Raw genomic sequence first — 24672 nt, forward strand, 5'->3', positions numbered from 1 at the left:
TTTGATGTAAAGGCTTCGTGATTGCTCTTTTGTACCCGAATAAGCCGTCCGTCTCTGCTTGAAGGGAGGACCTCCATTTCTTCCTCAACTCACCAGAATCTGACTTCTGTTCCCACTGCTCCCTCGTCTGGTCACTGCTCACGGCAGCATTGCTCAGGCCCTCAGTGAAGCAGCATCAGAGAACTCACCTTGGCATTTCACCTTCACTTGAAGGGCTATATCATCTGTTACCAAGACTTGAATGCCCTCTTTGCCGTCGCTCCCGTTGAGGTTCCCCAGCTTGGCAGGACACTGACCAACAGGGAGAGCGCGTGTACTGTCTTCTGTTTTCCCTGCAGCTTTTAGGGGCCGTGGTGTTGGCTCCCGTTCCTTGCCTCCCTCTCCTGCCACACCCCAGCCCCTTGGCTCCTCTCTCCTCTGCCTTCCCCAGGATGCAAATACCCGCTGCGGGCATGTCTGCAGGGTGGCGCGGATGGCCCCCAGACGGACGTCTGTCTTCTTTTTCATTTTCTCTTTTTACAGTCACTCCTGTGGCATATGGAAGTTCCCACGCTAGGGTTGAACAGGAGCCGTAGCTGCCAGCCTGCACTACAGCCACAGCAACTCGGGATCCGAGCCCCGTCTGGGACCTACACCATGGCTCACGGCAACTCCGGCTCCTTAACCCACTGAGCGAGGCCAGAGATCGAACCTAGGTCTTCACAGACACTGGTTGGGTCTTAACCTGCTCTGCCACAGTGGAAACTCCGCTTCTGTCTTCTTCTTGCCTTCAGCAGGTATCTGGCTTTCTCTTCACAGGACATGGAGCACCCCGTGACCAGCGTCAACAGCAGCGATTTGGAGAAGGCCTACCTGGCGTACTGCACCCCAGGGTCTGATGCCAAGGCAGCCATTCTGAGGTTCCAGGCCGGGAAGCACACGTACGAGTTAGACTTCAGAGGTACTTCTTGCGCTTCCCTCACCCAGCAAGGCCTGCTCACCTGCTGCTCTGCCTTTTCTGCTTTAACCCTGGAGGAGCGTCGTATACGTGGAGGGCCAGGAAGGAGAGGGGTGCCCTGGTTCCTGCTCCTGAAGTGCTGCCTGTCCGCACCGGGAGATGGACCTGTCAGCAGATGAGGCCAGCCAGCAGGATAGGAGGGGCTGCCTGGGGGGACAGGAGCCCAAGTGTGGCAGAACAAGCATGACAGCTTGCCATGGGCGAGTCCCTGTGGGTCTGAGCATTAACCTTGGTCCCTGACTGGCAGCATCCACATCATCTTTTTTTTTTTTTTTGTCTTTTTGCCATTTCTTGGGCCGCTCCCGCAGCATATGGAGGTTTCCAGGCTAGGGGTCAAATCGGAGCTGTAGCCGATGGCCTATACCAGAGCCACAGCAACGTGGGATCCGAGCCACGTCTGTAACCTACACCACAGCTCACGGCAACACTCGATCCTTGACCCACTGTGCGAGGCCAGGGATCGAACCTGAAACCTCATGGTTCCTAGTCGGATTTGTTAACCACTGCACCACAACGGGAACTCCCACATCATCTTTGTTATAAGTGCTTTCAGTGTGGATGGGCGGTCAGCTCAGCAAGTGGTAGATATACACTTTCGTTAAAAATTACCAGGAAGCAGGTTTTCATGTGCTCTGCTTCTGGTGTTCTGAATCTGGGCTTTAAATGGCTTGTTCTGGTTGCCTTGACAGACAGACAGAGGCAGAACAAATACCCTTTGGTTGGGTCTTCCAGTGGCTAATTTGTGAGGTTGTTTTTTTTTTTGTTGTTGTTGTTTTAGGGCTGCACCTGTGGCATATGGAGGTTCCCGGGCTAGGGGTTCACTCATAGTGTAGCTGCCGGCCTATACCACAGCCACAGCAATGCAGAATCTGCGAGTCACATCTGCGATCTACACCACAGCTCACAGCAGCGCTGGATCCTTAACCCACTGAGGGAGGCCAAGGATTGAACCTGCGTCCTCATGGATGCTAGACAGATTCATTTCCGCTGAGGCATGACAGAAACTCCAGGGTTCTTTTTTTTTTGTTTTCTTTTTTGTTTTTTTCCTAAGTTTTTTTTTTTTTTTTTTTGTGGCTTCTCTCAAGCCATTTCCACATGGATTTATCAGTCCATCCCTGTTCAGTTCAGTTTTGCCTTTGAAGTTCCATTTTCAACTTTGAATCCTTCAGAGATTTTAGCACTTTTTAAGAAAGTTAAGAAGGGCTTCTTTTAAACACTTCACTCTTTTCTGTATTTTTGTGGACCTTCTTCTATGTGGAGGGCAGCAAAGTGTCTTTGGTGAAATATCCTAAATCCATTCTGTCGGCCTGCTTTTAGCCGGTTGGTGTTGCTTGTGGTTTTGCAGCACTTGTGGTTTTGCTTACAGTGGAATGACTGGCCCCTTGGTGTGCCTGTACAGAGAGCCTGAAAGTTGCTCGTGCTCTGCAGGGAGGACTGCTGCCCAGTCCTCAGCATCTGCTGGGGCTGCCAGTCACGTGTGAGGTGTTCTGCAGTCCACAGTCTGATAAACGCAAGTGCCCTGAAGGGGACAGTGAGAGACGCAGGAAATAACAAGTCAGGATTGGCCCGAGGAGCAACTCTGTATACCTTGCACTCATCTGACTGCTGCTGACCACAGTTTGAAATCTTTCTTCAAAGTATCTGGATGAGGAGTTCCCATTTAGCCCAGTGGAAATGAATCCGACTAGTATACAGGAGGATGCGGGTTCGATCCCTGGCTTTACTTAGTGGGTTAAGGATCCAGCGCTGCTGTGACCTGTGATGTAGTTCACAGATGGGACTTGGGTTCTGAGTTGCTGTGGTGTAGGCTCCAAAAAACACAAAGTATCTGGATGGTATTAAAATAAATCAGCCAGGAATGTCAGGTGCAACCTTTATCCTTTTCAACCTGGGCAGCACCCACGGGGACAGAACAGTCACCCTGAGGATGGGAAGAACACCCACGGCCAGTTCACTGCAAAGTGCAGCAAGAAGCGTGTGTTGTGCAGGCTGACTCAGGCTCACTGGGGCAGACACAGTTCTGCTCTTTGTTGGTAGATAACAGCAGCCTCAGAAGAGTTGGGCTGAAGTAACTTCTCCCTTCATAACCTCGTTCCTAGGTAGTGGGAAAGCATGTCTCAGGCCCCAGCCTGCCACTCGTATTACCAACTAAATATTAGGGGGAAGCAAGTACATTTAAGAAAGACATACACAGGCCATTATCACTTGGCTCTGTCCCTTTAGAGACTCTGGTCACAAAATGGTCACTCAGAGTAAATGCTAATACTTCAGAGGCAGAAATCTTTTTTTTTTTTTTTTTTTTTTTGGTCTTTTTAGGGCCACACCTTCAGCATGGGAGTTCCCCAGTTGGGGGTTGAATCAGAGCTGCAGCTGCCAGCCTATACCACAGCCACAGCAACGTGGGATCCAAGCCACGTCTGTGACCCACACCATAGCTCACAGCAACGCCAGGGGTTGAACCCATGTCCACATGGATACAAGTCAGGTTCATTACCGCTGAGCCACAATGGGAACTCCCAGAGGCAGAATTCTGATGTCTGTTAGTTGGTACTAGTTGGGCAGAGGCTCCATAACAGGGCTTGTTTAGGGACTTAGCCTAGTGTATCCTTTTTAAGGGTAAACTAGGGAGAAGGCTTCATGTTTACCCTGTCCATGGGATGATCGGGAATGGATCTTGCATGTATTTTGCCAGTCCGCACATCGTGAATAACTCTTAATTTCACCGATAGAAGCTCATTTGCGATTCACAGTGTTAGTCAACGGACCAATAAAAAAAGCCCTTTTAAGTAAGTTAATTAGCAGAGTCCTGATGGGAGATTGAGGATTGGGTGACTGACGGGGTTGTGGCAGACCTGTCTGAATTACGGGTTCCTGTTTAGAATGTGGGGGACCCCCCCAGCAGGACCCATTCTTTTTTTTTTTTTTTTTTTTTTTTGTCTTTTCATGGCCTCACCTGTGGCATATAGAAGTTCCAAGGCTAGGGGTCGAATTGGAGCTGTAGTTGCCAGCCTCCACCACGGTCACAGCAACACTAGATCTGAGCCACAGCTGTGGCAAAGCTGGATCCTTAACCCTCTGAGTAAAGCCATGGATTGAACCCAAATTCTCATAGATGCCGTGTTGGGTTCTTAACTTGCTGAGCCACAATGGGAGCTCCAGGAGGGCCCATTCTTGATGGCATAGGGAACACACACCTTGATGATCACAGGGTTTATGCTCAAATGTAGTAGGTTCCCCTCCTGCCCTTAGAATGAATCTAAGAATCGGGTATGGGGCAAGGATTTCATTCGTTAAAGATGGTACAGGTTTTAAAAGGTTGAGAAATATTGCTGCAGTGTAAGTTTAGTCAAAATAAAGGAAAAAAAGGGCATGAGAGTAAAATTATTATATTAACTCTAAGTCCCACTGGCTCAAGATGTGGTAATTTGGTCTCAGGCTGGGCTGAAGGTTCTTTATATCTAAGCTGGGAAAAATTGCTAAGCAAAATAATAGTTTAAACAAGACTGGCAGGAACGATTTCAAAGCACTCATGTATAATTGATATGTCAATTACTAATCATTCATCTATTCATTAAACCCAGTCTCCTAGAGATACGTTATTTTCTTTATGAGTATTTGAAATGTGTAAAATGGCCTTGTTTTTAACAGACTGATTTTGGGCTTTAACATTGGGATTAACTTTCCAACCCATTTAATTTGTGTTTATAGCACATTCCCATCCTGTGTGTGTATATGTGGGGATTTTTTTTGTGTGTGTGTGTTTTTGTTTTTTTTTTCCAGCCTTCATTCAGAAAAATCTGGCCTATGGCACCATGAGAAAGGTTCGCCGGAGGCCCAAGTACGTGTCTCCCCAGGATGTGAAGATGAAGCAAACCTGGTAGGTGGCACTGGGGGCACCTGTTCCATAGCATGTGCTCTGCTGCAGGTACAGAAACCTGCTCAGCTGGGCTCTAGCCCTGGGAGGGTTAGTTGGCTCTGGACTGATGTCCCCCCCCCCCCGCTGCCCCCCCCTGCCCCCCGCCCCATGTGTATTCGCACTTTCTCCTTCCTTAACACCAGAGCGCTGCCCTTCTTAGGAGTGATCTAGCCAGGGGCCAGGGATACAGGAACCTGAAAAATCACACTCCAAATAGAACAGTCGTAGCAGGTATTACAAAGCTATAACTATAACGTAAATTTATAAAAAGGTAATCATTAGGTGTAGAACCGTTCTAATGATGATGCAGATGCAGTTTACAAAATTTTTACGTGATAAGCCAAACACAACATTGAAAACACCAAAAAAAAAAAATCACTTAATTAGAGATGTCTTATCTTTAAATTTGCTAGTGCTTTTACTGAGACCTGAAGGTATTCTTGTGCAGATTTTTCCAGAAGCCAAAAAGTTCTTCCTGTGTTGAGACTAATTTAGAGAACGGTGAGGAAATAGTAATAGTCTAAGTCCTAATTCTTTCTCTGTCTCCCTCTTCGAGTGGTGGTGTCTTTCGTTCTATGACCGGGAGGAAATCTCTTTGCACAGTTCTCTGGATTTTTCTGTTTGTATGTATGTGTTTTTTTAGAGTCAGGTTTTTTTTTCCACTGGTAGCAAACTGTGGGTTTTGTTTCTAAAAAAGCATTTTCAGTTCTCTGTGTCCTCTAGTTGTGTCACACGTGAATGGCAGTTGTCACCTGTAGCACTTTGACTACTGTCGTGCAGGTTCCAGTACCTGGAAGGGCTTCGAACCCAGAGAGAGAATTATCCTCTTGGGCAGAGGCTTTGTGACATGTAACGAGTGGACTGCTTGCTGTGTTCTGCAAGCCAGTCTCTACTTGAAGCCAGCTTCTCACCTTGTCCTTTCAAGTGACTAAACTGAGCCACAGACCTGAATTTTTTTGTCACTGTTGAAAAAAATCGAATACACCAAAAATTATACCAATGAAAACCCCATTACTTTAATGCCGCAGGTACGGCCATTAAAAAAAAAAACCCATTATTTTAGTGTTGGAATATAATGGAATACCAAAAAACACTAAAACAGATGCTGCAAGTGCTGATGGGCTAACTCCATCCCCAGGGGAGGATCCCTTAGGTCATAAGCGCCAGAGCTGCCAGGGTAGCCCCTGGTCTTGTAAGCTTTTAGGAGCAGGGAGGGCGCTCCTGCCACTGACGGCAAATTTGTGAGCTTTGCCCTGATGGCTGAGTCAGTAGTTTGAGGCTTGAGGCCAGTGTGCTGGGAATGGAGTTGGAGGAAGGGGTCAGTTCTCAAGGCCACTTACTGGGGAGGGTGGCCTGGGTGGTGACAGGTGCCTGTTAGTCTGGGTGTGTGACAGCTCGCACCGGGACTGTAGCCAGAGCTGCTGTTGGCGGCCTGCACCTTCCGTTAGCCAGAGAGGTCGGGCTCATTTCTGTTGCACAGAGAACTGCTGGTGTTGGTTCTTCTAAGATTTGTTGGTGCTTCTAAGATTTCACAGCTGGGCTCCATTGGTTTTGTGTGTGGAGCATGGCAAGGTCATCTGAAGAAGCTAGAGGGAAGAGGTATTTTCAGTCCAAGAAAATAGAGTGCCCGTGGGTCTAACAAAGCAGCCTCCTGGGGTTCCCCCTCCCCGGCGAAGCCAAGTATGCCTTTCTCCCTTTCTTATTAAAATTTATTTTTGGGAGTTCCCGTGGTGGCTCAGTGGTTAACGAACCCGACTAGGAACCATGAGGTTGCAGGTTCAATCCCAGGCCTCACTCAGTGGTTTAAGGATCCAGCATTGGCGTGAGCTGTGGTGTGGGTCGCAGACATGGCTCAGATCTGGTGTGGCTGTGGTGTTAGGCCGGCGGCTACAGCTCCTATTAGACCTCTAGCCTGGGAACCTCGCCCTAGAAAAGGCAAAAAGACAAAAAATAAATAAAATACAAAATAAATAAAATAAAATTGATTTTGGCTCTATAAAACATGATGTAAAAGTCAAGCTTATATGACAAGCTATACTCAGTGGTCAGCACTCTCCACACTGTTTCCATGATGGGCAGCCATTTTCATCATTCTCTGGTTTATCTTTACTGTGTTTCTTTTTGCAACAATGAGCAAATGCATATACATAAAAGTATTTTCCTAGTTTCCTTTTCTTGTGTAAAAGGTAACATTCAAAATATGCTGTTCTGTACTTTTTGTTTTTCCCTTAAACCTAGATCTTCATTAGACTTACTGTGACCATTTTACGATGTGTACAAATGTTGAAAAAATAGATGATAACTCTCAGTTCATTGAAGTCTGAATTCTGTTTCTGTCTTCATGGTTCTCTATCACATGTATGTACTCTGTCCCCTTTGGAGGGACATTTTTGCCTTTTTTGCATCTTTTGCTGTTACAAGTATAACACTGCTAAGGATGTCTGGTGTATTTCGTGTTTGTGGAGCTGGGTCGTCAGGTTACAGTCCCAGAAGGTAAATGCAAGTTCCTCTTTATGGGGTCGGACCATTATGACTCACCCCAGAATGTGTGAGGTGCCCGTTTCCCTGAGTCTTGCCAGCAGAGTGAGTCATAGCCTCTTGGATTTTTTGCTGTTCTCATCGGTGGGAAAGAGTGTCACAGTGTGTTTAGTGTGCTTTCTCTTATGAGTGATGTTCAGTGTGTTTCTTCCTAACATGTAAGGGCCACTGCCTTTCTTTTTCTGTGAATTATGTGTCTTTTGTCCATTCTTCTATCAACTTTTTGGTATTTTTCTTAAACATTAAGAGTCCTTCGTTTCTTTGGGAGCTCAGCCCTAGGTTTGTTAGTCTACTGCAGCATTTTTTCTTCATTTGATGCAACCTTAAGCAAAAGCCAGCATACTAGAAATTACAACATGAGTTCCACCCTTAGGTGTAAGTCAGCGTTTGCCCTCCTCATTGGATCCTAATACAAGATCCTTCATATGCTTTATTTCATTCCATTACTTTCCTCCAGACTTGCTGTTTTTTAACTTCCTTTTTTTTTTTCCCTCTGGCTGCATCTTTGGCATACGGAAGTTCCCAGGCCAGGAATCACATCCGAGCTGCAGCTGCAGCCTGTGCCACAGCCAGATGCAGCAATGCCGGGTCCTCACCTCACCGCACCCGGGGAGGATTGAACCTCAGCCGCCTCAGAGACCACACCAGATCCTTAACCTCTTGTGCCACAGCAGGAACTCCTAACGTCATGCTATTTATGTTATGACCGTTTCATTAAATTTACTACCGTTTTCTTTGGGTGTTTACTATCTAAGATTTCCTTAGATAAAGATCTGTTAGAAAAAGAAATTTTCTTTTATTTGCCTGAATACACCTTTATTTTGCCCTCAATCTTAAAGCTATTTTCCTGGGTATAGACTTTCTGCTTGTTTTACTTTCTCCTGGAACATTGAAGATATTACTCTGCTGTCCTTCAGTTTCCATTGCTGCTTTTGAGAAATCAGTGTTGGTCTAACTCATGCTGCTTTTCCGGAATCATGCTTCTCCCTGCTCTGGCTGCTTTTAAGGTTTTCTCTTTGTCTTTGTATTAGGTACTCTCACTGGTGCGTCTGGGTGTGCGTTGTTATTTGTCCTGTTTGGGATCCTTTGTGCTTCATAAATCTGTAGGTTGATGTGTCTCATTAGTTCTCTTTGAAAATTGCCTCCATCCTGTTCTTGCCCCTCTCTCTCTCTGGAGCTTCACTTTAGGCTCTGACCAGATGCAGGCCTTCTCTCTCTGTTCTCCACATCTCAGCTTCTTCCCCACCTCATTCCTCTCCTTACTGCTTTGTGCCACATTCTGGATTATCGCACTGGCCATAGCTGTCAGCTCACTCACCCTCTCTCTATAGGTTGTCGACTCTGCCAGCCAGCCTGCTCATAGAACTTCTACTTCAAGGGATGTATTTTTCATTTCTATAGGTTCTATTTGGTGGTGGTTGTTGTTTCAAATCCTCCAGGTCTTTTTATAGTTTTAGGTTCCTTGCATATGTTTTTAAAGTTTGCCTTTTATTTCTTCAAACATAGAAAGAATTGTTGTTGCTTAATAATGTGCCTGATAAGTTCAGGATATAAGTTTTCATGGGTCTGTTTCTGGCTGATTCTTGCCTGTGGGACCTTGTTTAGTTATTTTTAAACTGTGCCATTTTCCTAGGAAAGTTATTTGTGGGAGTTCTTTGAGGCTTAGGATGAAGGTACATGTCTCATGCCAGCAGAAGCAGAAGGTAGGTCTATTGTGGGAAGAACAGAACGTTCTGACACTAAATAGGAATGATTTGGAGTTAAAGTTTCACAGCCCTTGTTTCTAGACCCTTTGAGCCACGTTTTTTGGAACTCAGTTTTTATTTGTATTTTATTTTTAGAAAGATCATGTGCTGCTTTTGTATTATCTGACAGCCTGTAATTAAACATGCTAATATTTCTGTAGTAAAAAATATGCATAGTCACTTTAAGAGGGAAATGCATATAGACCACAAGCAGCCTCTTAGCAGTTCAAGTCAGAGGATTGACATCAATTTTACATAAAAACGTGTTTTATATGCCATTGTATCTCATTGAGGTTGTTTCTGATGAAAGTTTCAGGGCACTTTGAATTTCAAAATCAAAATCAGGGTTCGTGTGTGCTGCTTTAGTCGTGTGCTCTGTCCCCTGTGTGTTGGAGTTGGGATGCAGGTGAGAAATGGACCCTCACGCCTGGTGGGTTTTGGTTTGGGCCATGCGGGCAGAGATGGCAGTGCTCCCGCGTGCAGGACGGCGTGATTGCCTGCTTCCTGGCCGCCACCTCCCTGCTCTTACAGGATGATGTGCTGAGACTCAGGGCGGATGGTCTTGGCTGGTGGAAGCATCTCCGAGAGATCCACTTAGGTCTAAGAACAAACTGCCTGAGTGTCTTTCTTTACATTTTTTAGCAGCGTCAATTTTCAAGGCCCAAAGAGCATCCCTGAGCATTGGGACCACTCGGCCGTGCCAGACACCGGCTTTAAGGTACGGGACTGGCGCTGTCCTGGGCTGGGGAGGCGGGTGCTCTTAGACACGGGCAAGTGTGAGCAGACTGCGCTGCGTCCTTCACCGCCGAGAGGTGAGCGGGAGGTGGGGTTTCTTTTAGATCTTGGGGATTTTACCCAGGGGTGGCTGTGGCCTGAGGGGTGAGGCTGTACGGTGAAGGGATGATGATGAGCTGGATGTTTTCTAGAAAGGACGTAAATAAGGCGCTTAAGAGCTGCTTGGATAATCAAAGTTATTCTGTGCAAGGAAAGGGGAAGAAGCCAAGCAGGCGTGTGCTGAGGGGCGTCTGGAAGGGCAGTGGCTGTTGGGAGGTGCTGGGTACTTACTAGAAGACTGAGAAGGAGCTGCGCTGGAGCAGCTCAGTGTGGGCCTCGCCGCGGCGGGCACTGTGCTGAGCTGGGCAAAGAAGCCAGGCCGGGGTCTGAGGGCGCCCATGTGTGTGGAGCCCTCGGACTGGTGAGCACTGGGCAGACTGGCCTTTCCAGCCAGCTGCACAGGCCGGCCGGGAGGGCTTGGCGACTTCGGGCAGCAGAGGACCGGCGACCGTGATGGCTGGCGCTTCTGCAGGCAGAGGGCAGGAAGAAACTGGGTGGGGAGGGAGCCCACCCCCTGAGTGTCTGGGGTGGAGGGTGTGCGTGGACGTGGGGGAGCAGAAGGGGGAGGTCAGGGCTGGGCTGCAGAGCCCCTTGGTTGGGGCCACAGTGCAGGCCAGGCCAGAGGTGGGAGTCCTTGCAGGCTCTGGTCTGGGAGGGCAGGGCGTGAGGCAGAGGAGTTGGGTGCCCTCCAGTGAGGTGAGAGCAGGGAAATCCAGGTCAGAATTGGGGTTGCAGAGACCCACGGCTGTTCACACAGAGCCCTGTCATTAGCTCTTTGGGGCGCGAGGTGGTTATATGGGAAGGCGGTGCGGAGGGCCTCCCCAGAGACCCCCGGGGAAGGCCGTCATCAGGCTGAACCTCTTGGCGCCGGGCACGGGGAGGCTGGTGGGGTCCAGGCTGCAGGTGCAGGATCTGTGGGTTGTCCCTCTGCTCCTGGCTCATCAGGAGTGGTGTTTCCCAGAGCCGGACCCTAGAAGAGTGGCGGGCTCAGCTGGGAGGGAGGGGTGCTCGCCTGACTTGCTGACTCCTGAGCTGCTGGGCGCCGTGGGTGGGGCTCACACAGCATCGCTGCCTGTGGCAGGGTTTGCCCCCGTCTGCCAGTGTGTGTGTTCCACATCCAATGACACCAGTCCTGCAGTCTTGTGGTCTCTGTAGTCGGCCCTCTGCAGGGTCAGAAGAGCAGGGACAGGTGAGGGGCATGGGTAGCACTGACCTAGCATCACCTCCCTGTCCTCCAGGCTGGCCTCAGAGTGGAGAAAAGGGAAGTGACAAGCAACTGCCCACATCCCAGGCAGGGAAGAGACAGCCCCTGGGGGTACAGGGGAGTGTGGTAGTTCTGGTATTTTATTTGGGAAGAGGCCTACATTCTGCACGTCTGTGATAACAGAGTGAAAATATTTGCCTCTTGCAGAGGATCGCCCTGCATTCGTCCTCGGAAGAGTTTCAGAAGGTCTGGAACCTCTTTACCTGCACGATGCCCAACCACTGCATTCAGAAGATCGAGCGGGTCCAGAACGTGGCCCTCTGGGAAGTCTACCAGTGGTGCGTCCGAGGCGCGCCCTTGGTGGTCTGGGCCTCCGTCCCCACAGATGGCGGTTTACTGAGCATGCCCTGGGCTGCGGGGAAATCTGAGAAGGCAGTCACTGCTTCCCTGGTGCTGCTGGGGGCAGGAGCTGTCCCTCTCCTGCCTGTCCCATCACCCACATGGCTGAGTGCTGGCCTGATCCTCCAGCGAGTTGGGGCCTGTGGTCCCCTAGTGACAGAGCCAGCTCTGTGCTCTCTGCTTCCCTGACAACACAGGGCGGGTCAGCATGAGCCCCCACTTCCTGGGACCATGAAGCTCCTGTCCTGGCAGCCAGAGCTCAGGGCCTCACTTTCGTGCCCGAGGCCTGGCACACCCTCGGGTGGGGAGGAAGCCAGTCCTGCCAGTCTCTCCCCACACGAGCCAGAGCAGTGTCGTCTGTACTCTGGGCCCAGTGAGGAGATCGAGGTGACTCACAGGAGAGGGGAGGACTGACCAGCAGCCTTCACCTCCCCCGGCTGAGCTCCACGCGGAAGCAAGGCCGTGGGAGGAGGCACTCCTGCCCCCCAGCAGCTGGCCTGTCTGCGTTGGGGTTCAGAGAGCACTGGGAGCCTGGAGTCCTGGAGGGAAGGTCCCCTCTGCTCGTGCCCGCATCCTCTGCTCGTGCCCGCATCCTCTGCTCTGCCTCTCCCGGGCCCGGGCCCATGGCCAGAGTCTCGTGACCTGGGGCTCCTGGTCTCTTGACACTTGGACTGAAAACATGTGTTCTTGGGGGGGCCGTTCTGCGGGGGGCGGGGGGCGAGTGCCCTCTGCCTCCAGCACACATTCGCTCCCGTGATTTTAGGCAAAAGGGACAGATGCAGAAGAGAAATGGGGGGAAGGCGGTGGATGAGAGGCAGCTGTTCCACGGCACCAGCACCAGCTTAGTCGACGCCATCTGCCAGCAGAACTTTGACTGGCGGGTCAACGGTCTGCACGGGACTTCCTACGGCAAAGGTAAGCGCCAGAGCGGCCCGCGCTGCCCGAACCCTCCTCGCCTCTCTGTCCCGGGACTGGAGACCACTTAAAGCAGAGGATGGAGGTGTGAGGGAACCAGCATGAGCCGGAGCAAGAGTCCGGACTGGGGACTGGCCAGGACGTGGGAGGCCTGGCTGCTGGCCCTGTACTTGGCTCCTCTGTGTGAGCCGGGCCCGACCCTGGGCCCAGGCGGGGGGTTGGCTTCCCTGAACGATGGGCCTGCGTCCCATCGGGAGTGGGGAGAGGGCGGGGGGGCTGCGTGCCAGCCCTGAGTCAGGTCCCCGACCGCCTCTGCCGTCTCCTTAGAGTGGAAACCTGAACGCTCAGATGCGTTCGTGTGGATGTTATTCTCGCTGTGATGCGCGTTACCTCTTTTCCTGTCTCTTAGTTATTTTTAAACTTTGAAAATAATTTCAAACTCACAGGAAAAGTGCAAGAATAGTATTAAAAAAAACCCTCACACGTAAATGTCACCTAGTTCATCCGCTTTACCACGTTCACATGGGCTTCATCACCCCCTCTCCCTTTTTTCTGAACCATTCGGCGGGGCGGGGGGGGGGGGCTGTTTCATACCTTCACCCCCGAGCGCCTCCCGTGAACGCGTTCTTGGCGAACCATGCCTCGGCTGCTGAATCGAGAGCCGCGCCGCACAGTGACGCGGTCTGTGGTCGCAGCCCCTCTGCCGAGGCTGTTGCTGAGCTTTAGCGGCACGCGCTCTTATCTCGGCTGCAGGGTCAAGGGCATTGGAGCCAGTGGAGGCCATACATCCCAGTGTGTAGGTGGCAGCTTCCAACTCGGGTTCCCATTCGATAAGTTTCCCGAAGCCTTTCCTCGGGCTGCCGGCGTCCATGGAGTGTTCTCTGCGTGGCGTCTCGGCTGCTTGCCCCTCCGCCCCGTGAGGTCGGGTGTGACAGCCCCATCTTTGGCCAAGGGGATTGGGGTTCCAGTGGTTCAGTAGCCAGGTGCCCAGAGACCTTTAGATGTGACAGATCCCGACTCAAAAGGAGTTTTCTGTGTTGGCCTTTGGTGACCCCTCTGATGCCCATTGCGAGGGAGAGGCGGGAAAAGGGGAGCAGAGGGAGGAACAGCAGAGGCCACGGCCTCGCCTGGTTTTCAGGGTGTTGGCACCTCCCCTTCTGGCCGCAGGTGCCCTGGGGCCTAGCTAAACCTAGTGTCCTTGCAGGGAGCTACTTTGCCCGGGACGCCGCGTATTCCCACCACTACAGCAAGTCCAACACCAAGTCCCACACCATGTTCCTGGCTCGGGTGCTGGTGGGCGAGTTTGTCCGAGGCAACACCAGCTTCGTCCGCCCCCCGGCCAAGGAGGGCCAGGGCACCGTCCTGTATGACAGCTGCGTCAACAGCGTGTCCGACCCCAGCATCTTCGTGATCTTCGAGAAGCACCAGGCCTACCCAGAGTACGTCATCCAGTACACGGCCTTGACCAAGCCCATGCCCGCTGCCTCCAACCTGCTCTCCTTGGCGTCCCTCTTCAGCGGCCGGCAGTGAGCGCCCCAATGTTTTTATGCTTTTTAGGCTCATCTTACTTGAAATGGTTGTTTGAAAGAGTTCTATTTTTTTTTTCTTTTTAAGCAAAGCAACTTTTAATGAACTGTTCCTTTAATATTGACTTCTTGATGAAGTTATACTCTTAATCTCTGGCCAATGATATTTTCACTTTAAAGTCATTTTTGGGTTTGCTGGTGGACTCACTGGTCGCGATTATAGGCGAACCCCTTATTGCTCTTTAGTCGGGTGTGAAAGTTTTATTTTTCACTCTCTGTTGACTTGGCTGCAGATTGGCACCAGGCAGAGTTTCCAGATACTATTTTATGGATTGGTTTTAATTTTCAAGAGTTGGGTTTTTCAGGGTCGAGGTGGCATCTTGTTTCGTCAGAGTGGCACAGCAGCCATCGGTGCAGGATATCCTGTGTCGTGGACCTGTCGGGGCCCAGTCATTGTGTCTGTTGTTGAGTCTCTAATCTCAGCCGCTCTTCTGCTGCTTCTCTGAAGCTTTTGGCCTTGACACTGGCCCACATATCTTGTCGTTAGAATAAGCGGCTTCTCTGTGGTGTCCTTGAGACGCTGTCGGTTTCCCTTAGTCCTGGCAGGGGTCCGTGTCACTTGGGAAGCACATTCAACCTGGCAGGTGACATGGATGAGCGGCTTCCCCCAGGACCTGTCCTGGCCCGTGAATGCCTGTCTGTGCATCTGCACTGAACACCCTCTGAGTAAGGGTTTCACGTCCCTGTGAGGTTTCAATACCTGTGCTGCCAATGTCACAGCAGAGTCTGGGAATAAAAATATTTATCTGACACGGGAGATGGCTAAAGCTCATTCTTCACTGCCTGTTTATTGACCGCTTGCTGGAAACAGGCACTTTGCTGGGTGTGGGGATACAACAGAGCCCCAGCTACTGCCCCGAGGAGCCCATGGATGGGTTTACCATGAAGCAGTGAAGCTGAGGGTTCATGGCCCCTCACTTGCTGGGGCCCCTTCCATGGCCCTAGGAGGGACCGATAATGGCTACATGATCATGCTTTTTGGTTAAATTTGCATAAGTTACATATCGATATTTTTTTCTTTCCCTTAACTTAGGTTTCAAGCCACACAAAACCTAGATGCACTACTGCACAGGGTGCTGTGGACACAGGGGTGGATGAGTTGTGTGTCTCCACACACAGCGGTTGGTAGGGGTCTCTCTGCGGGGCATTGGCCATCTTGGCTGGGGGCAGAGGGCCTGGCAGGGTGGCTCCACCTCACGGGTCCGTCTGGTCCCTCCTGGGTGGCCCCTCCCACTGGCTTTGGGTCCAGTCCTCAGCAAAGGGCTTTCCCCTGCACCCTACCTGCCCACCCCACTCCACACCGTGTGTCCGGTCTCGACACGATGGCTCTGCTTAAATTGGCTTGTCCTGTAGTTCTCAGATCAGGGCTGCTGGGACCTGAGCCATGGGCAGCAGCAGGAGTGGTCATTAGGGAGTGTGGCCGGGGAGAATGGCAAGAGGGACCTGGGCTGGGAGGGGGTCACGCGCTCCAGCAAAGTCAGGAGAGCTGAGGACTGCTGAGACCTCTGCACTTGCTGGCTTTGAGAAAGCATGTTGGGAAGAACCACTCTCTGGACCAGAAATTCCAGAAAGGGATGGGGTCCATGTGGCTAGGTTGTGGGGGGCGGGGAGGAGCTGCTCCTGTGGGCATGGGAGGGAAGGAAAGAAGTCAAAAAGACCTCTCCTCATCTTCCTACAGAGGTCTTGGGATCCTGTGTGTGTGTGTGACAACAAATAGTTGCGAGGCTGGCCTTTTGTATTCCAAGGGGCCAGAGAGAGAAGCAGACTCTCCGGGAGAGCACTTTGGGGCAGTGTGGGAGCTCCAGGCTGGAGGCAGGGGGGACAAACAGCAGCAGTGGCGTCCATAGCAGCGGCGATGGGGGAGCCTGTTCTGCCAGCTCCCGGCACAGCCTGTGCTTTGCACAGGTGGGTCCGCCTCTGGGTACTGCATCCGCGCCCACAGATTCCCGCTCTGTTATTTGCACATTGACCCCTTGACACCGCTCGGATGGTAAGCAGAGGAAGGGGCTGTGATGTAGGGCAGCCTCCTGGTTTTACAGGTGAGAAAGCAGGCACAGGGGTGGTAAGACTAGTAGCCACGACCATGCGGCTGCTGGTGACAGATCTGGGATTCACTTTGCAAGGTCTTGGTTGAATTTGAACTTCTCAGCAATACGGTAGTGACTTTGACTAAAATTCACCTCTATAATTTGATTCTTTGATCAGAATTAAGAAAAGATATGCTCTTTAAAAGCACATTTCAGCCTCTGTTGCTTTTCTGTGCTTTGAAACTTATAACGTTGGTAGTACCCTACGTCGGAAAATTAAAGCATAATAAAGCCTATGAACTGCTTTTGAAGTTAAGCTTCTGATGAATGTTACTGTCTAGGTCAAACATCACAATGCACTGGAAGCAGAAAAGGCTCCCAGGCTGGGGCCGTCAGGACCACTCATCCGAGCGTCCCTGTGTCCCCTGCCCTATAGTGTCCTTCCATCCTGAGGCCAGAACTTCTTTCAAAACTCCAAATTCTCAGTCATTTTGTTAAAACTACGTTTTCGCTTTTTTTTTTTTTTTTTAAATTTCTGCTTTTTAGGGCCCCACCCATGGCATACGAAGTTCCCAGGCTAGGGGTCCAATTGGAGCTGTAGCTGCCGGCCTACACCAGAGCCACAGCAACGCCAGATCCGAGCCGCATCTGCAACCTACGCCACAGCTCACAGCAATGCCGGATCCTTAATCCACTGAGGGAGGCCAGGGATCCAACCTGCATCCTCATGGATTCTATTTGGATTCATTTCTACTGAGCCACAAGGGGACACTCCCTGCTTTCACTTCTTTATCATTAATCCCTTACTAAGAAGTGGATCACGTTGTTCAAACACCATTGGCAGAGTCAAAACTAAGTGCAGTGAAGGTTTATTAAGCATGTAGGAATATTACGGAAATAGCTTCTTTTCTACTTTTATGCATGCCAGGCATCCTTTCAGTCACTTTGGTGATATTTTTCCAAATATCCAAATTTCCTCAGGAGGGTTTTCTCGAGTGAGGGTTGGTGTTGTAACACTTGACTGGGTCAGCGAGGGACAATCCTGATGTAGACGCCATTTTTTGGACTCAGGGCCGACTTGGATTCTAGCTGCAGTGGCACCTAAAATAGAGGAAATGAAAGTTCTTGTCAGAGCCAACCGTATCTACAGGAAAACTCCTCGGCTGGAGGCTGGAAGCAGGGCTGTGCCGAGGGCTGAGGAAGGGCAGGGCTGGGAGTGAGCTAAGCGGCCTCCCCAGCAGGACCTGGAGAAGCTGCCCCTTCCCTGTGCCGAGGGCTGCAGGGAAGCCCCCTTCCTGTGCTGAGACAGGGCTGCAGGGGAGCAGGCGCACATTTATCCTCCCAACAGCTTGTGGAAGAAGGGGCGCAGCTCCTTTTGCAGAGGAGGAAAAGGAGGCTCAGAGAGGCCAAGCGACCTGCTCAAGGGCACCCAGCCGGAGGAGCCTGGGACCGTTCCTCGTCTCTCCACACAGCTCCCTCGGGGCCCAGCCAGTGACGGAGCAGCCCTCTGTCTTTCTGAGGGGCTTTGCTGCCATTCAGAAAGCTCCCCTTACTTCCAACTCCAGAGTCTGACGGTTAGCGGGAGACGTGGGAGAAAAGTCACATAATGACTCGAGAAGCAAGGACTCCTGGACTGTTGCGTGGCTAACACGAACACTTTAAAGGAAAGAAGAGGCACCAGGCCTGGCGCTGGGGCCTGGCAGGCTCTCAGACATCCGAGGTGAGAGTTCAGATGGGAGCCCAGTCCTTTGCCCAAGAAACGAGATGGTCCAGACCTGCCCTCTCCTGGAGGGCAGCCACTGCCGCACGCAGCTGCTGGGCACTGAAGTGAGGTTAGTGCCAACGAGAGGCTGAATTTTTTTCATTAATGTCGAAGTGGCCATGCGTGGCTAGTGGCTACGGTATCAGGCCTGCAGGTGTAGACACACTTGAAACACCACTGGATTTCAAAACAAGTAGAGGTCTTGTGGCTGGCCAAGTCAGGGAGGGCTTCCTGGAGGAACTGGTGCGGGGGCGTAGCTGGGAATGGGCGATGCTCCTTGAGCAGGACTTCTCAGGAGCTACTTCTGGATTTGAGGAACCCTGAGGGACTGGAGGGCGAGAGAAGCCTGGGGCTGGGGGGTGGGGCAGCATTCCAGAAGGGCAGCGGCCTGGGCAGGCAGGCAGGCAGGCGCCTGCGGAAGCTCTGTCGGGTGGGAGCTGAGATGGGAAAGCCAAGTGAGCTCTGGGCCCAGCAGGCTGGGGACTCGTGGCTGGTCCTTGATCTGGGGAGTGCCAGGCTGCTGCTTTTTCGGGGACGCTGGTCTGGTTGCTGTGCTGTATGTATGTCGAGACCAAGCGTGAAGAGACAACCCCCCAGGGAGAGTGCTGCACACACGGGATACCTACGGCTGGCGGGGGCCCGCCCGTCTCTGCTCCTTGGTCTCGGTTTGGCTCTGTGCTCGCCATCTCTCCAGCCTTTACGGACGCAGTCACATCCGGTGCCTCAGTCTTTTGTACCCCCAACCCAACTCACTAGTCCTTCCCAGCCAGCAGCCTGCCTCAGTCTCCCTGTTGGTCAGAGACAGTGCCCCTCTCTGAATCAAGAAATTGTCCCCATTTGTCACCATGTCCTTATTATCTGTCCCCTTATGCCCTCCTGTCCAGGCCTGCAGCCACAGCGTGGAAGACAGCAACATTGAGTTTGTGTGGGAGCAGCTAGTAGGGTACAGAGAGGCTGCTAAAGGCAGAGGAAAGAGGGAGGGCTTGAGAGTGACCAAGACCCGATTTGAACCTCAGTTTCTTCCCTCTCCAGTTGTTCATTCATTTGTTCCTCAGTGTTTGTTGAATGACTGAGTGATCACCTGCCACAGGCCTGGCATGACACTGGGTACGGAGGCTCCAACCATGAATAGGAAGTCTTTTGGTCCCTGCCCTCAAGGAGTCTACAGTCCGGTTGTGTGACTCCAGGCAAGTTGCTCAACCTCTCTGAGCTTTACTTTAGCTGCTCATCTGAAGAATGGGAAGAATGTAATTTATTCTGTGGGATTACTGGTTTCCTTTGCCGAGGAGGGAAGAGCTGCAGCATGGTGTGGCCCAGCCTTGCTGTACAGAGAACAGTAATAATAATAGATACCCCCAGATGGGAGTTATGTGCCAGGCACTTCTCTGAGCACTTGTGTTGACTTGTTTCATCTTTACGTGACAAGAAGAGGGACGAGGTGTTATTTTTATCATCCTCCTTTTACAGATCAAGAAGCTGAGACCCACAGAGGTTAAGGAACTTGCCCCAGCTCACACAGAGCCGGGAAGCCACCCAGGCATCAGGGAGTGGGGTGGGGGGCATGCCACGTGCTGGGGACAGTGGGCTCACCTGAGTCTCAGGACAGGCTTCAAAGCGGAACTTGCGCAGAATGTGGAGCAGTGTCAGCTTGATCTCCAGGAGCCCCAGCTGCACCCCGAGACAGCTCCGGGGGCCCGCCCCAAACGGCAGGTACGTGAAGGGCTGCTGGAGCCGCTGGGCCTCAGCCGTGAACCTGTGGGGCAGCACAGTCAGGGTTGGCCCGGGACCCCATCTCCCTTGCAGAGGTTTCAGCCACTGGCTCTGACCGAGGGACGTTACTATCTCAGGCCACACTTGTATCAAATCCTAGCGCAGTCTACAGGATCCTGTTTTCTCCTGGACTGACCAGGTCAGTCCCTAAGGCTCTGGAGCTGGTGGCCTCTAATCCAGGGCTTCAGTCTGTCTCTTCTCCTGTCCTGCAAAGCCCTAGAGGCACTAACAAATTAAAATAATTGTCTCAAATGTCAACATTGCTCTCTCTGCCTCTTCTGAATTTACTGTGTTGTTAATGAGCCTACAGGCCCACTAGGCTCCAGGATGAAAGTCTCGAGCCACAGCCCAGAGTTTCTTTTGTGGCTCAGCAGGTTAAGGACCTGACATAGTGTCCATAAGGACACGGGTTCAATCCCTGGCCTCACTTAGTGGGTTAAGCATCTGGTATTGCTGCAAGTTGCAGTATAGATCGAAGATGCAGCTCGGATCTGGTATTGCTGTGGCTGTGATGTAGGCCGGCAGCTGCAGCTCCAATTCGACCATGAGCCTGGGAACTTCCATATGCTGGAGGTGCGGCCATAAAAAGAAAAAAGAAAAGAAAAGAAACCACACAGCCCTCATTTCACCTATGAGTCCAGCTTCCCCAGTGGCTAGAGGGTGCACCACCCATTGCCTGCTTCCTAAGCAGGGTCCAAGGTGCCAGCCCCCTCTGGAGGCCACGTCCTGCCAGTTTGTCTCTTGATGCCGGCTGCTGTCTACCAGCCCGCAGTTGCCTTTCTGGTTCAAGCAGTGAAACTTGACCCACTTTGCGGGGGTGGGGATTGGCAGTATTTGACCCCCTGGAAGTCCTTCTTCAGAATGAATTGCCGTATCTACTGCCAAATGACAGCATTTGCCACGTGTATCCTCTGATGGTAACGCTAGGTGACAACCACAACTTTGTAATAGCCAGCTCACTTGTACCACCTCTGGGCATTGTGGGCACAAGAAGCCCTTGGCCTACCCTTTTCAACATCATATTAATGCACTTTTAGTTTTCATAGGTGATGCTGTAAGCTCTGCAGCTGCTGTTACGTCATTTGATATTTACCGTAATTCCAGGAACTGCTGTGCAGTAGAATGTTATTTATTTCGGCCCCACTGCCCATGTTCCCCAGTGACCAGATTGTAGAGTTGGGGCTGCATTAATAGGACATTGGAGCCACTAATGGTGGAAACACAGCTGCAGGCTGGCCAGACCCCCACTTGCCAAATCACACCAGCGAGGGGTATCTGTTAACTCTGAGGAGGGGTGGAGATGCTTGCTTGGAGTTTTTAAATTGGGAGTCTAGAAATGCAGCTTAGACAATGGAATCAAATCCATGCAGGGAGTAGGAGTGGGGATCCAGGTCTACTGTGTAAATGTAGCCGGATCTCGTGAAATCCTGGAGAGACTTAGTCGATAATCTTTTTTTTTTTTTTTTTTTTTTTTTGTCTTTTTATGGCCTCACTGGTGGCATGTGGAGGTTCCCAGACTAGTGGCTGAATCAGAGCTGTAGCCGCCAGCCTACACCAGAGCCACAGCAACACCAGATCCGAGCCACATCTTTGATCTATACCACAGCTCACACGTTTCCTTGAGCCACAATAGGAACTCCTAGTTAATGCTCTTGTTTGAGAGCAGACATTCATTTTCTAAAAGGGAGTGATGTTCCGCTGCTTCTCAGTGTGTTCCTGAGAAGTGTCCTGTTTCTTGGCTTGAACAGATAGTGGACGCCCGTCTGACGTTGCCTTGTTCCCTGCATGCGGTGCTGCGGAAATGCTACAACTCTGGAGTACATTTTGGGCTCTTAAAATAAAGGCCCAATCACTTCCTTCAGAAATTATGCTTGGAAACCACTCTCTGATGACCGTGGCTTTTGACTGCTTGGGGACAATCGTAGTAAATCTGTCTCTCCTGGCCGTCGCCTCCAGTCTGCCTACGCTCACTTACTTCTGGGCCCCTTTGAAGGCGTGGTACTCACCTCTCAGGGTCGAAGGTCTCGGGGTGTGGCCAGTGCTTGGGGTCATGGTGCAGGGCGCCCACGGCCACCTCCAGCACTGTGCCCGCGGGGATGCGCTGCCCCAGCACCTCACAGTCCCGTGCCGCCTCCCGTGTGAACCTGCGGAGACATGGGTCACGCTGGCCTTGAGGCAGAGCAGAGATGCGAGGGGGAGCTCAAGGGCAGCTGTGCTGCGGCAGAGGCCTGCAGTGTGGGATGCGGCTGCGGGACAGGAGGCCCAGCCCTCTTTCCAGGGTGGCGGGATGATGACCAATCCCACCCCATCGTTAACCCTGTGCTGCCTCAGCCGTCCCTTCCTTTGGCCACACGTGAGGCCTGAAGAGCCCATCTTCTGCTTGGAGTGGGTGCTTATTTCCTCTTTTTTGTCTTTTTCGGGCCACACCCACAGCATGTGGAGGTTCCCAGACTAGGAGTTGAATCAGAGCTGCAGCTGCCAGTCTACACCACAGCTGCAGCAACGCAGGATCCTTAACCCACTGAGCAGGGCCAGGAATCGAACCTGAGTCCTCATGGATACTATTGAGTTGGTTACCATCGCTGAGCCACAATGGGGCCTCCAGTTTTTTTTTTTTTTTTTTTTTTTTTTAAGTATAAGCATATTACTTTGGTAATATAAATAATTTTTTGAAAAATTAAAAATAATCGATGCTGGTTTTTACTTAAGGTTGCAGGACTGGGCTTCCCTAAATATCTCAGAGGAGATAAAGTTATTACACTAATTATTGTTATACCCTGTTCCTGTGTATAGAAGAAATTAAGAGTAACCCGAGCAGCATGTTATGAGCCTTTAATGTACCAGGAACATGAAAGGCCAGGGCTGTGGGATCCTTATTCAGATCCTAAGCTACTAGTGCAATTATTATGTGCCTGGAGCTGGTCACAAAACATCCTTGCTCAAATCAGAGCAGGTGGGGATACTCTGAGGTGTGCAACCTCAGCTCTGAGGGATCAAACAAGGCTGTATCCTGACCTCTTTCTTCATCTTTCCCCGAAATAGCTTGGACCTGGATGCAGGACCTCCTAACAGCCAGAAAACAGGGCCTTTCCTTCTGTACATGGTTGGGCCTCCTGTCTGGCTAGACTAGGCTGTGTACAAGGCCAGAAAACTCTGCTGAATTATTCTGCATAGATTCCTGGATGGACATTAATAACCCTTCAACAGGAACTGTTGGTTTCCACAAAGGCCATGTCAAAGATTTTTATGGATAAGAGTATCAGTCAAGTGTGTCAGTGTTTGGGAAAAGCCAACACACATTTCTGAGATGAATAAAGTACCATAAAATAAATAAAATTCTCTCTCTCCCTCCCTTCAACCCCCAAATCCTGTGCCCAGGCCAAAGCCAACTGGCCTCTTACCCACATGAGAATCATGATGACCTGCCCCCTCTCTTCTGTTGTTGGAAAACAGAAGTAAGCCGAGTGGTGTGATTAAAAAACCAGTGGAGCAACATGGATGCAACTAGAGACTCTCATACTGAGTGAAGTAAGTCAGAAGGAGAAAGACAAATACCATGTAACATTACTTATGTCTGGAATCTAATAGATGGCACAAACAAAACATTCCATGGACTTGGAGAACAGACTTTTGGTTGCCAAGGGGGGTGGGGGAGGGGGGAGGGTAGACTGGGAGTCTGGGGTTCACAGATGCAAACTATTGCCTTTGGAATGGATAAGCAATGAGATCTTGCTGTATCGCACTGGGAACTATATCTAGTCACTTACGATGGAGCATGATAATATGAGAAAGAGTGTATATATGTACGGGTCACTTTGCTGTACAGTAGAAAATCGACAGAACACTGTACACCAGCTATGATGGAAAAAATAAAAATCATTAAAAAAAATACAAAAACAATGAAGTAGATGTGGAAGAAGGTGAGGCGGGGAGAGCACGGCTTGCCCAACCTCGGAGCAGGTGTTCGACCAGGAGCGCGGAGCTTGCTTCCTGCCTTCCTTCCTCGCTGCTTCCTTCATACCTTGGCTGGCCGGCTGCCTGCAGGGGACCGTTTCCACATCCACGGTTCCACTGATTCTCCCAACCCTCCCTGGAAGATGGAGGTGAACACTCGTGCTCTCTAGAGAGAGTGCTAGACTTCACTGACTTCCATCGACGCTTCACTGTTGATAAAACGTCAGGGGGAGAGGTGGCTGCAGAATTTCGAAGAGACTGTTTCCTTTGTCACTCAGCACGCCGTCTATGCAAGACCTCAGCTGCTGGATTCTTGACTGAGTTGAGATCCAGGAAATGATGTGTCTCTGACCAGTTTGTACCCTTTCCTCTCACTAGAGCACACGCGTGTTCACCCCGGCCGGTTCGCCTCTGCCAGGAGCCTCAGCCACCCAGGCCCATCCCAGTTATTGCCGTCTCTGGGCTCCCATAAAGGCGTCTTCCCTTTAGACAGCCTTTGGTCGGTTTTACGGCTGAATGTCTTATTTTGAGCTTCACATGTACGGCAGCTGCCCTCGGTTCCCTTGGAGGGAAGTTTGCACCAATGGTTAAAAAGCAGGGACTGGATGAGTCCGCTCTGAGGCGCCTGAGGAAGTCGGGGAAACCGTGGGAAGAGGACATAACGCCGCCGTCAGGAGAGCAGCGAGCTGAGCCCTGGGGTAACTCTGCTCCCAGACCAGGTCACTGGAGCCGTGGGTGCTCCAGGGTGACAGATTTGACCCACATCTCTGGAAATCCTCTTTCTTGGCTCTGGGTCGGAACATTTGGGACAATATCTACAATCACACGCTCTGGGATATTTTTGGTTTGGAATATAATTTGGCGATCACTTCAAATCACCCATATTTTCTCTTTTGAAAAAGGCCAAAGCTTGGAGTTCCCATCGTGGCTCAGTGGTAATAAACCCGACGAGGACCCATGAGGATGTGGGTTCCATCCCTGGCCTCACTCAGTGGGTTAAGGAGCTGGCATTGCCTTGAGCTGTG

At 51.1% G+C, this 24672-nt stretch overlaps 2 protein-coding genes across 6 annotated transcripts in view; one reads left to right on the plus strand and one right to left on the minus strand.

Moving 5' to 3' along the window:
• Nucleotides 1-14889, plus strand: part of PARP12 (poly(ADP-ribose) polymerase family member 12) — a 40712-nt gene extending 25823 nt beyond the window's left edge. For 2 of the 3 annotated variants that reach the window (XM_003134615.5, XM_021078548.2), the window contains exons 7-12: nt 799-940; nt 4778-4874; nt 9839-9914; nt 11442-11572; nt 12397-12548; nt 13753-14889. In XM_003134615.5, coding sequence (XP_003134663.1) covers nt 799-940; nt 4778-4874; nt 9839-9914; nt 11442-11572; nt 12397-12548; nt 13753-14078 — 924 coding nt within the window. In that variant the 3' untranslated portion in view covers nt 14079-14889. Of the gene's footprint in view, nt 1-798; nt 1777-2741; nt 4875-9838; nt 9915-11441; nt 11573-12396; nt 12549-13752 lie in introns of all 3 variants that reach the window. The other variant, XR_014833624.1, reaches the window with a different exon arrangement.
• Nucleotides 14890-17014: 2125 nt separating this feature from the next.
• TBXAS1 (thromboxane A synthase 1) overlaps nt 17015-24672 on the minus strand; it is a 169393-nt gene continuing 161735 nt past the window's right edge. For 2 of the 3 annotated variants that reach the window (XM_021078509.2, XM_021078508.2), the window contains exons 12-14: nt 21700-21837; nt 19514-19676; nt 17015-17262 (exon numbers count right to left, since the gene is read on the minus strand). In XM_021078509.2, the coding sequence (XP_020934168.1) occupies nt 17188-17262; nt 19514-19676; nt 21700-21837 (376 nt within the window). In that variant the 3' untranslated portion in view covers nt 17015-17187. 3 annotated transcript variants of the gene reach the window in all.

The sequence above is a fragment of the Sus scrofa genome, chromosome 18 (genome assembly GCF_054392235.1).
Source record: "Sus scrofa isolate SSC_HxYL_T2T_F1_AM1 chromosome 18, Sscrofa_HxYL_maternal_Yorkshire_Landrace_v2.0, whole genome shotgun sequence".
NCBI lineage: Eukaryota > Metazoa > Chordata > Mammalia > Artiodactyla > Suidae > Sus > Sus scrofa.